The 12,593-nt window shown below is 45.5% G+C and overlaps 1 protein-coding gene across 1 annotated transcript in view; it reads right to left on the minus strand.

The window, feature by feature from the left end:
• The window catches only part of PDE6C (phosphodiesterase 6C), a 46,476-nt gene extending 37,712 nt beyond the window's left edge, over nucleotides 1–8,764 (minus strand). Inside the window, exons 1-4 of the mRNA XM_026481674.3 lie at nucleotides 8,330–8,764; nucleotides 1,922–2,074; nucleotides 1,728–1,817; nucleotides 726–866 (exon numbers count right to left, since the gene is read on the minus strand). Of these exons, the coding sequence (XP_026337459.1) occupies nucleotides 726–866; nucleotides 1,728–1,817; nucleotides 1,922–2,074; nucleotides 8,330–8,764 (819 nt within the window). The remainder of the gene's footprint in view (nucleotides 1–725; nucleotides 867–1,727; nucleotides 1,818–1,921; nucleotides 2,075–8,329) is intronic.
• Nucleotides 8,765–12,593: the final 3,829 nt, after the last annotated feature.

A 12,593-nucleotide genomic window follows, 5' to 3' on the forward strand; every position in this document is an offset into this window, starting at 1 on the left:
ACAGCCCCTGAGTGGCCTATACGAGGTGCCTGGGATTAGTTTGAGGGCAGGCACGTGGCCAGTCCTGGACAGCAGAGAAGGAGGAGAAGTCTGCGGAGGTGCTTCTGGGGAAGGGCATCCCTTGGATGAAAGGCAATGGAAGTGACATTTGCAGGAAGTGCCTCCCAGTTCCATCCTGCGTGCCATGCCTTGAGCTGCAAGTGCCATCTTGCCACCCCCAAGAGGAGACCTCGCCAACTTGCTGCAGATGGCAGAGACCAGGCCAGGAGAAAACAGCAAGCCCCTTGCACCTTGATGACTGTACTGAGGTCTGAAGGAACCAGCCTTAGAACTGCCCGACCTTGTGACTTCTTGTTTTGCTGTTACTTACTGGGTATTATGTTCCTTGCAGCCAAAAGCACCCTAATCAACACACTCAACCACCAAGTCCCAGAGCCAGGATCAAAGCCCAGCTCTCCTGACACCTGGTCCTGTGTTTATCCACCTAGAACAGTTACTCTGAAAAAATAACTTCCATTTACATGGAGAAGAAGAAATACAAATGATATCGTATTCATTACTTATGTTGAGCTGAGAGAGCTCCAACCAAATTAATGAAATAAGATGAAAAATGAACATTATATATTGTGTGTGAATAGTATCCATTTTTTAACGGATTATATTTCATGTGATGGGTGTTGTATAGATGATTTGAGGGGAGACAGACTGTATGGAGTGACGAGGACCTTCTCCTTGGTCATGTCCAGCAGTCCGATGGAGTATCGCTCACAATTCAGGTATGTTCTAACTGTGTAGAGTGCTTTGTGAAACTGGCGCTCCACATCTGTGAGCTCTTCAAATACTTTGTTGGCTGACCACATGAGGATCTGAAAGGAGGGATTAAAAAGAAAACACTCAGAACAAAACACACGGTGAAGAGGTACAGCATTAGCCAAAAGAAAGTAGGAGTTACTCAGATTCTCTGAGTGGGATGAAGAGTAGACCTGTGCAAGGGTGAAGGTCTCTGAAAATGGTATGCCATGACTGGTCCCCATGTAAAAGGGCAAGTGACCACACACTGGAAGCAGAGACAGTCCCTGGGCAGAGGGTCCAGTATTGGTGGGCTGGCTCCCGCTGCTCCCCTGCTGGGGAGACAGCATATGCCTCCTTCCACCCGTCCTGAGCTACTCAGAGGTAACCTTATCTGGACAGTTGGATAGGAGGGAACTTTGGAAGCCCTCCATCCTCACCCCTCTCCCACCATTATACAGATGAAGAAACTGACGTCCAGAGAGTGGCCCAGCCTGAGGTACCCTGGTTACCAATGTTGTTCCTTATCCCCCTGGCTCAAGGAGACAACAGACTTCAGAAGAGTGATTTGCTCCTCAAATTAATAGCTTCGATATGTACCAGGAGCTGTGAAGAGCTTTGTGTGGATGAATTCATGGAAGGATCATTTGATAGTCACAACCACCGTGAAGGGTAGGCACTATAATTATCTCACAGAAGAAACCATGGCTACCCAGGACAAGGACGAGGCAAGCCAGTTGTACCCACAGATGGAGGAGCAGGGATGTGGGGGTGGGAGGCAGGGGCAGACCGTGAGAAGACAGAAGGACTAAAGTCTGAGAATCAGCTCCATGTGGCTTACTCCCCCGAGAGTGATAGGAGGGGCCTGGGCTTGTTGCCTCTGGGTCCCTTTGTCAGAACAGGAAAGCATGGAGTGATGAATGTCACCTTCCCATTACCTGGCTTCTTCGGGATTCAATACTGTACAGGTAGTTGGTATGATGAAGCTTTAGGATGACAGAAACAAAGTTGAGGTATTTGCAAAAGACCTATAGGAAGCAGAGAAAAACAAATTAGCTAAGATATCTTTCTCTCCATTAAACCACAAATAAATTTCCTGAGGCTCCGACTAGATGCCCAGGGTCAGCATTACCTCCTCATCCTGTTTGGAAAATTCAGATGCGTTTACTTTGTTAACTGCCATAACCACGGCAAGAACCTCCTTGCCCATCACGATCGGAGTTGCCAGCAGGTTCTTTGTGACATACCCAGTTTGTTTGTCCATGAAGTCAGAAAAATGGCTGTTCTGAAAGACATATTCACACGTTTGCCAAAGCAGCACAGAACCATGGAATGTAGGTCTAGGAATGGCAACAGACCATTCTCTCCGGTCCAAACTGTTTGGACAGATAACCAGGGCCCCAGGACAGCGGTCCCGCCCACACCCCCATCTTACAGTTGCACAGAATGAACTCACCGGTTTCAGGACGAGCATCTCCCACCTGAGCTATGGCCTATCTAGGCGAGGCTGAGGTAGGGCCAGGAGAAAAGAGGTGATGTCACGGCCAAGAGGAAAGTGAGATGCTAAGAAGAGACGGGGTTACAATGGACAGAAGGTGTGCTGGGAGAGCACAGAGCTGGGATTACAGGTGTAGGCCACGGAGCTCTTCTTTCTAATTATGGGAGTAAAATGTGCATGAAACCAGACAACTGGTACATCATAACATGAAGAAAAAATTAATGACTCCTCAAACTCCTTCTAATCTCGCTTACTTGAGGGAACCAGTGTTAACAGCTTGGTATGTCTCCTTTCTCCCCCTTCTTTTTTAGAGATGTATTTGCTTATTTATTTATTTATTTGAGAGAGAGAGAGCATGGGGGAGGGGCACAGAGGGGGGGACAAGCAGACTCCCTGCTGATCAGGGAGCAACCCAAGGCTCCATCCCAGGACCCTGAGATCATGACCTGAGCCAAAACTAAGAGACGCTTAATGGACTGAGCCACCTGGGCACCCTGGTATGTCTCCTTGTATGCCTTTCTCTAATTCTGGATGAAAGTTTTTCCTTTTTTATAAAATTTTATTTTCTAATTCACACAATACTTTCATCATATAACAATACTTTATGGACTTCCCTCCAGACCCGTGCATATGGGTGTGAACTCAGCCTCTAGATTCCTGCACAATACTGTGGCATGAGAGCCCATGGCCAGCTCAACCATTCTCCATTTAGTCTGCTTATAGTTTTCCCCACTGAAAACAATGCTCTGCTAACCATGCTGGCTTTCATTTTTATAAGATGGATTCCCCGAGGTGGAATCTCTTTTGCTGAATCCACATGTGCATGCAGTTTTTATTTACGCAGATTACTTTCATGAAACATTGGAAATCTTACTTCCACTGTGAGAGCATCCTCACTGATAAGATGCTTATCAGTTCTTAACGTTCTACCAAGCTAACGTCTTTCATACATGTTTCTCTCTCTCTCTCTCCATAGGAGAGAGGAAGTGGATCTTCCCAGACACAAGCCTCTTGCAGTAGATGTGAGAGATGATTCTAATACCCTAACCTTCCATGGTTAGAGCAGAATGATGAGTGTGGCAAGGTCCCTAAATGGAAGAGCTTCAGAGGGTCAAGGACAGCGGTTCTTATTAGCTGTAAGCTAGAGGATCGCCCACTCCAGATGGGTGTAGACGCAGCCTTCTATGGTTCATGCTATCTCGTCTTTGAACTGAGTCTCCTTCGGTAGGAACTAAATTTTCAGCCTGATTCTGAGACTCACTGGCCAAAGTCAACAGGGTTTTCCTCTCATAGGTTGTATTATTTTCATTTCCTTGTGTTGATGGTGCTTCTGAGATTAGCACAAACCCCTGAAAGCTGGACTCTGTTCAGTTTCCAAAATTAAAAATGTGGGAGTCCTCTGGTGTTCGACTTCCGGGCCAGAATCTCACCCAGGGAGCAGGGCTCCTTGGCCAATAGAACTCAGCTCAGCTCAGAGCGGCAGACCTGGGCTGTGCCTCACAAACCCCCGCAGACCAATGCAGATTTGCAGACCTCCCAGCAGACCCACCGAATCCTGACCTCCTAGAGTAGGATCTGTCTTCCCCAGGAATCTGTACTCTAGGGGTGAATCACTTCTCTGGAGGATCCCTTAGGAACGGTGAGAGGCTAAGGGAGTCAGACGCAGCCCCTTATCCCAGATCTCTTTTCTACCTTTCCCAGCGTGGACCCACACAAACTATTTGCTTAGGAGGCCGCATTACCTAATGTTGAAGAAGGCTCTGGAGTCAGAGTTCTCCGGCTGAAACCAGACCCTGGTTCACCAGCTGTGTGATCCTGGTGCTACTTAGACTTTGTGGAAATAGGAGTGCTGATATTATGGACTGTCTAGAGTCCCCGACACAGAGATTAATGTAGTATGGGTAGAGCACTTAGAAGAGCATCTGACACATGGTAGGTGCTCAAAAATTCCTGGGAAGAGACACCTGCGAGTTTATTGGGCCTTCCTGGATGAGAAGTAGTTCTCTTTTGCAATGACCATTCTGCTTCTAACCCTAGCTTTTATAACCAATCCTAACCACTGAAGAAACTAGATGCTCTTGGTGGTTGTAGGCCTCCTAGGCCCGGAAGCACACGTTTGCCTTAGGGCCAGTGTCTGCCCCTCCCCCACTCCCCACCCCCTCCCCCCATCCCGCCTTCAAGAGCCACATTTCTTTCCTAACCACGTGATCTCCCATCCTCTCTGCCTCTGGTAACATCTTCCCTCTCAGGCCAGGATGTCTCCAAACTTTAAGTTCTTTCTCTTCATCCACTGCTTGCCCAAGCCAGCTTGCATTCCATTTTCCTGCTAATCTGTTACCCATTATGGGTTGTGATCACCTTCATTGATACAGCAATCTTGGCCACTACATGGGTAATCAAAATACCAAATCAGATGCACACACACAGGATGGTCAGGCAGGTGTGTTTCTTTGCAAACACATTTCACTCAGCAGCTTCAAAGCTTAAGGCTATTTTATTCTAGATTCTAAACACAAGGAAATATCCCTAAGTTCATTTGGCTGTTTTGAGAAAATGATATACGTTTCAAAATGTAATGCTTGCTTATTGTTGTATCTGAAAGCCCTACATAAAACCATCCATCAGATGACAGGGTAGGTGAGGTGCGGCTTTCTGGTTCACTAGCTCAAACAATCCCTAGTGAAGTTTGCTTGAGCAATTCCTATAGTTCTCAGATTCACAAACTCCCCTGGGTAGTCCTGCAAAGAAGCCACTGGAGACATCTGGAGAACACTGCGTACAGCAACAGACTGACCGGGTCCCTCATCCAGTCTCAGCATTGTTAGATTCTGATTAAGGACCACTTGGTCCTTTGACACCAGGAGTCAGAAAGACAGAAGGGAAGGAAGACAGAGGAGAGAGGAACGGGAGCTAGAGGCACTCTGTTAATTATTGAAAATGTAGGATTTCTCCCATGGCTTTCTTTGAAACCACAGTTAGAACAAGAACCACCCATAGAGTTAATCAGCAGTTTTCCCAATAGAAAAAGAAATAATTAACCTGAGGAGGATATCTCTCAGTTTCCTGTTATTAAAAGTTTCCCTGTTTTAAAAACAGGTGACAATCAGTGACCCTTTTTTTTGGCCGCCTACACCCAGCCCCCAAACACCCCTTGGCATAAATATGTTATCATAGTTGTCATTTACTGAGCACCTACTAGGAGTCAGGCTCTTTATGCTCATTTAATCTGTATATTTATTTGCCTCCATGTCTCAGGTGCAGAAATGCAATCTATCACACAGTTACCTAGTCTCAAACCCACATCTGCGCTGAGGTCTCTCTGCTGCCAGAGGTCTCACCATACACCATGTGGCTTCCCTGCTGTCACCTTCATGGACCCCCAAGGTCAGGGACATCTGGCTCTACCTCTTTGTCTAGGTTCGAGAACTCCTCCTGTGCCCACATTGCCAACCAGAGAGAAGCCACATGTGGTCAGTGGTGTGGTAAAAGAGGGGGAGGCCTCAGAAGATCCAAGTTATGGTCCTAGACCCACCACATCCTGCCTGACTGACCTTGACAAGATTCTTCCATTTTGGATGGAAATAAAAATATGGTCCCTCCTTCCTCACAGGGTTTTTGCCAGAATCAAATGAGATTAAGATTGTGAAAATGCTTTATAAATTGTCAAATACAATGAGAAGATAAGAATTAGTAGAAATTTCATTAAAATATCGGTTTCCATCTTCTTCCTCTTTGCAGATTTTACCATAGTGATTCAAGTCTGGCAAAATTGCAGGGATATGGAGGTAGGTGGAGGGTGGAAAGAGTGCTGGACACCAAGCGAGGACACCCTGTCTAGTCCCGCCCCTTCTCACTCACTGACCATACTCTGGACTCTAGGAGAGGTGCAGCCCCTGTGACCTCAGCTTCCTGTCTGCCCAAGGGAACAGTCAGCTCAAGACTCCCGGAGGAGCCCCTGGTTGCTCTGAAATCCAATTTTTCCTGCTGCATCTGCTCACCCAACACACCAGTGGTTTTCAATATTGACTGCATTTTAGAATCACCTGGGGAGCTTTTTATTTTATTTTTTTATTTTATTTATTTTTTAATAATATTTTTTTATTATATTATGTTAGTCACCATACAGTACAAAATACTATTGCCTGCATTCCAACCCCTGAGAGTCTGGTGTATTGGTCTATTGAGTCTCAGATCGTATTTTTTTAAATGCTCTGGATTCGATTTCAATGTGCATTTGGAGTTGAAAAGTACCACTCATCTCTCCATAAGAAAAAATGCTTTGAAGCAGTAGAAATGGAAAGCAAATGAGGCCCTTGTCTCTCCTCTGAGCTGAGGACGGTGTCTGTCTTCAACTTAACACTTCTCCATCCCACCCGTAACAGCCAGGAGTCCTTAGGAAAAAAGGCAAGGGGAAAATGTGGCCCCCTGCCCTTCTCCATTTACTGCTCTGTCCACACAGTGACGCTCACCATGGACAGCAACACATCAAGGCCACCGGCTCTTTCCAGCAGCTCTCTGCTATCGTTCTCTGTTCAAAATGCGAACTGGGCTCATTGATAATGCAGGACAACAGAAATCATTTTACCCATCTCTTTAAACATTTTTTTTTTCAAAAAAAACCTTGCATGTCACTTTCTTAAGTGTGAAGTCCTAGTAATTTTAGAGATGGCCTTGCTCAGGGACTGGCAAGAAGCGTACTCCCGTGAGAAAACCTCAGGGTATGTGGGCATCGCCCCCTAATTGGTGTCTGGGGAATTTTGCCTTAAGGGGACAAATCAGTCTAGTCATGGGAGCAGCGGCAGTCAGTGACAGAAGCTACCTGAAACTAGCTTGAGCTCCCTGAAGGCAGGGATCAGAAAGGACTGAGGACTCTGGGGTGCCGGATAACAACCCTTGCACCGGAGGGTTGTGCTGGGCTTGTTTGCAGAGTGTTGCTAATGTTTGATGACTTCTGTGCCTTCTGGATCTGTGTGGCCCTCCTCCTGTAATCAGCTTCCGGAGGCATGTAGGGGATTAGCCTCCTGCCGCCAGCTGCCCCCATTCACGAGTGGCCAGTAAACCTTGGCATGGAGAGCAGAAAGCATTTCAGGGACCACTCCCCATCAACCCCATTCCATCGTAAGCTGCTGCTCCCCTTTTGGTTAACAGCAAACCATAGTCAGGGACATGCGTGTAGGAAAAAAGTTAGCGGGAGAACCCCAGGCTGGTACCTGTGGTTATTGATGAGCAGAGCAATTATGAGGGGTTTACATTTCCTCCTTCTTGTTTATTTATATTTTATAATTTTTTTTTCAATGAACAAGCCTTGTGGTGCTAAGAAGAGTGATTTTTTTTATTGTTGTTTTTAAAAGCGTATAACACACCTTGTGTTTGTGCGGTACGCTGTTAATCTCAGCAGCACACTGTGCAATTGGAGTTGATTCTTGACAGAGCTGATTTATGGGGGGTTGGGATGGTTGATTGCACTTATCAGCCGAATTTACATTTTTCACAATCCAAATGTGAACATCTGAACTTTCAAAGAACTTTATTATTCGTTCTTTCTGCACATTTGGTCTGTAAGTGAAAGAATCCATTTATGAGCCAGTCTATCCCAGAGAACTGAGTGACCTCAAAGGGTTGTGAGTGACAGGTGTGGGGAGCAGCTCACAAGTCTCAGCATCAGGCACCTTGCTGCTCTCACCAGTGTGGGACGCTTTGCCATGCTGTTCAGAAGGAAAGTTCCCAGAGCGGGGAGGATGCATAAGGGAGCAGGTGTGGGATACACCAAGTTTGCCCGATAAAATGCCAAACATTATAAGGGACACACACTAAAAACTTACTCATTGTTTAGCTCAAATCCAACTTGAACTGAGCATCTTATATTTTTAATTTGCTAAATCTGGCAGCCCTCGGCCTAGGGGATACTCTCCCCCCTACTCCGCAAGTTATTGCCAAACCGATGCCGCAGCCTGGCCCCTGGCTCCCAGCTCTCTTTCTCACTGGCTCTTCCACGACCCTGCCAAGACATCCGGTCAGCCCCACTGTCATAAAGCCACCTACCTTTCGCACATCTGGGACATTAGCGGCTTTCTTCGTGTGAGCAACCCAACCCACTATCCCAATGTCCAATGGAAACACAACTTCTCTGTCGGGGACCACCAGGCTGTCCTCAAACCTGGAGGTGGGGGTGATGTCGAGCAGCCTGGAGGCCACCTCGGGCGTGCCATTGCGGGCCCGACAGGCAAAGAGGCTGCAGCGGTCGGCCTGCAGCAGCTGCGCCAGCTTCTGCAGGGCCCGGTGCACCGTGGGCTCGGCACTGGCCGCCTCCTCCTGCACGGCCAGCAGCAGCTCGGCACACACGGCCCACTCCTCGGCTGGCGACAGCGTCCCGCTGGGCCCTGGGGCCTCCCCCAGCCTCTTGGCGAAGTACTCCTTGGCAAACTCAGGGTGGTCCTCCAGGTATTTCTCCACGGCCTCTTGGTTGATCTCACCCATGGTGTGGCTTGCTTCGCTGCTCTGGTTCAGGAAGGGAGACCCTCAGAGCACCACCTGGGATGGAGTGCCCAGAAGGAACTACATCCTGGCCACAGTCACTGAGAAAACCCTACCTGGCACCTCACAGGATCCCTCAACGATGGAGCAGGATGGTTGCTTAACAGAGCTTTCAAAAAAACTGCCGGTAACTCTTGGGCTGTGACAGAAGGTCTGGCTTAGAGCAGGATTCAGGGAGCACAGGATTAAAGAGTTCTTCAGGACATGAAATCCCTAAACATTCTTAGCTCATAAGTCCTCAGAGAATCCTCAGAACATCTTAGATCAGCCAGGCAAGTGGCAAGTCGAGGTGACTATTCCAGAAAAAAATCACTGAACATGGGCTGCCATCCACAGCAAGGAGAATCATCGGTGTACCCATTAATGACAAGACATTAGCATCAATTGACATTTTGACTCGTTTTTTCATGATAGCTATATGAAGTGAAACTGTTAGCCCTTGGGAGTGTCTGCTTATTTATATGGCAACTTTAATGAACATTTGGGGGAGATGGAAGGGTTTAAGGTCAATGCAACGTAAAATGAAATATTAATCTTTCCTTCTCTTAAAAGTCCTACATTTATCCAAGTTGCCTGGCCTACTTTTTCTAAAGCCTTCGCCTCTCAATTCTCCTCATTTAAAAGCTTGACCTCAGGAATGTTTTAAAGGAACAAACCTTAATTTTGTTCTAGAAAGGTGAACATGGCAAAACATTTGCCTGTGATCCAAGCCTAATCAAGCCACAACGTAAACAATAATCCTCATCAAAAGACATGATTGTAAAAGGTGGCCCATGCACCTGCTAACTGGGCCTTCCTGCCGCGCATTTTAGTTTGGATTTTGTTTTGAATAGTAATGGCCAGCCTCACGTATTTTTGCTCCAAGATACAGTCTGTTAAATCTAGTGGATAAAACCTGTCTTGTTTGTTGCTAGGATCTCTAACGTCTCGGGGGGAGGTTAGGCGTGGAAAAACACTTACTGCTACTTAGTTGTGTTTAATGTTTAGTTTATTAAGCTTTTACATCAATTAAGCACACGTTCCCAAATATTTAAACACTATTATACAACTAATAAGTCAAACAACACATTTCATGAACCAATTTCCTTGAATATTTAAATGCTGATTTCAAACTTCGTGAAGGACTTCTAAGCATTTCAATAAAACTGGAAACTTTGTGGCAGATTCTCTCGAATGAACACACGTTACAGGGCCTCTAAAAGTTCCTGTTAGACCCACATTTAAGTCCACCTCAGAGACAGCAATCCTGTGGGTTTCATTTGCTTTGCTAAGCGTAAAGCGTACCTTGATAGAGTGATGATAGTCTTACCAGAAAAGAAAAAGAGATCCGAGGCGGTTGCAGGTTCTAGGTCAGCAAACAAGAGGTTCTTGGTCGGAACACGGTTTTCCCAGGGGAACTGAACTCAAATCAGCGTCTGCTGAGCTGCTTATGTGGTTGAGTCCACTTGCCACCTCAAGAGCCCTGCCACGTACATACCCTTTCTTGTGCCTTCCTCTCTCGCTCAGTGTAGTCTCAGGAGGCTCCTCCTCAGAGTACTATTAACTGCATAACATCCTATTAGCATCTCGTTATAATTAGAATAATGCAGAGACTTATCTCTTGAGAGAAAGGAGTTGAGTCAGCCCAGTCACCCCTCCCATGGGACCATCACATTCCAACACAGTTTGGGACACTTCCTACCCAGCTATTTTGTGTGACCATGGCACAGCTCCAGCCTCTACAAAAAGTATGTTGTGTGCTCACCGTTCCCCAAATCCACGCTTCCCTCCTACACAGAGAGACAAAAAAAACACGTATCTGTATTCCATATGCAGGTATATACTTAATAGGAAAGACAAAATATCCATAGATATTATCATTCCTCTACTTATCAAAATGAAAATTAATTTAAAAATGAAGCATGCTCTATTATTGTCGCCATTCTTTTGTTTTTATAACTACTTCTAGATTCGTGATTTGCTCATTTTTCAACACATGCCTATTGATTGTCCATTATAAACAAGCTGCCATATTAGCTTCTGTGGTAAAGACTTCATGTTCCCCCTCATCTGATTCTCTTCTCTTCCTACTTACAGGGGAAGATTCTTCTTTTCTGCCCTCCTCCTCTGGTAAGGTCACGTGATGGATTTCGCTTCTGGGTTGTGGTCATAAATGGCTCTTCCAGGTAAGAACGATTAATTGCCAGCATAAGACCCTGGGCTCTCCATTCTCCCCTCTGCCACACCTGTTCCAGATAGAGGGGTCTCCTGATTCCAAGTGAGGATGTCCTGGAACAGAGCCTCCTACTGACCTGAGATGGACATGTAGCATGAGTGAGAAAGAAACCTTTCTTGTTTTTAGCCTCTCAGAGATGAGGGTGGTCTGTTACTACAGCACAGCCCAGTCAGTCCTGACTATGACACTTGTCCTCCGGGGATGCCAGGGAGGCATAAGTCTTGGTTCCAGTTTCACAAGCACTTGTGGAGAAGGGAGATGAGAGCAGTACATGAAGAGCCATGAAGCGTGGAACAGAATATGATAAATGCCGAAAGGGAACTACATACACAGAGCTATGAGAGTTCAGAAAAGGGATCATATCTAGAATGGGTAGAGATGGTGGTGGGGGGGAATCCAGTGCGTTCCAGGTGGTAGTAACAGTAGAAGCAATAGCATGGGGTGTAGAGTAACAGGAGGAAGAGTGAGCGATGACTCTGAAAAGGTGGGTTGGGCTCAGATTACAGGAGCATCAGAAGCTAGGCTGAGGATTTTGAACCCTGGAAAATTTTGGGGGAAGGAAAAAACATTATAAGGGTCCTTTTCTACAAAATTTACCTGGTAGTGCTTAGAAAGATGAATTGGAGAAAATAAATACTGGACATAGGGGTACAGATTAAGAGGCTATATTGCATTTGGTTCAATATCAAATACCCTAAAACTGTGTATAGGCTTTGACCCTGCAATTCTGCTTTTATGAATTTATCTTGCAGAAATAATTAAGACTGTAGGTGATTAATGCAGTTACCAGGGTGTTCATCAAAAGTACAATTATTAAAGTAAAAGAGCAGAAATAGCCTAGATTTTCAACAATAGGAGGTTGAGTAAATAAGTAGCGTTTTATCCACAGAATAGCGAACTATATTTATTAATAATCCTACTGTAAAGGTCCTTTTATTAATATGAAGAAATATTTATGATATGCAGTAAATGGTAAGATAGTTTTGCAATACAATTCCGCGTATATACACATACATGGAGGTGTGTGTACCAACATGGTAACAGTGATTATTCCAAAGTGATGGGATTCAATGCATTAATTTTTTTCTTCTTTTTTGCTTATCTGATTTTTCTCAAGTATCTACACTGAACATACATCATTTATGTAATAAATTCATGCATTCATAAAGTTTTTTAGGTTATTTTCATAGGCTACAGGTGAAGTCGCTTGGGAATGAAAAAAGAAGGGGCAAATGTGAGACCTAATTCTAGGCAAAATTGACAGGAGTAGGCAATTGATTTGTTAGAGAAAGCAAGAAAGACAGAGTGACTACTTTGCCTACTGCATGACATTTTATAAAGACAGAGTTTTTTTTAAAGAGAAATATTGGAAGTCTGCCTTGGAGCATGGATACAAATCTCTCTCTCCTTCTCTTGTCTTTGACTGAGTCCCTTTGTCTCCACTGCCCTTCCTCCTGGGAGGAGTCCTTGCAGAATCTCTGGCCTGTGCTCACAAGACCTTTGTGTCTCTTACTGGCTGGTCAGTCCGAGGCACTGAAAAAAAACAAATGTAAGAAA

Source organism: Ursus arctos, unplaced genomic scaffold (assembly GCF_023065955.2).
Source record: "Ursus arctos isolate Adak ecotype North America unplaced genomic scaffold, UrsArc2.0 scaffold_7, whole genome shotgun sequence".
Lineage (NCBI taxonomy): Eukaryota > Metazoa > Chordata > Mammalia > Carnivora > Ursidae > Ursus > Ursus arctos.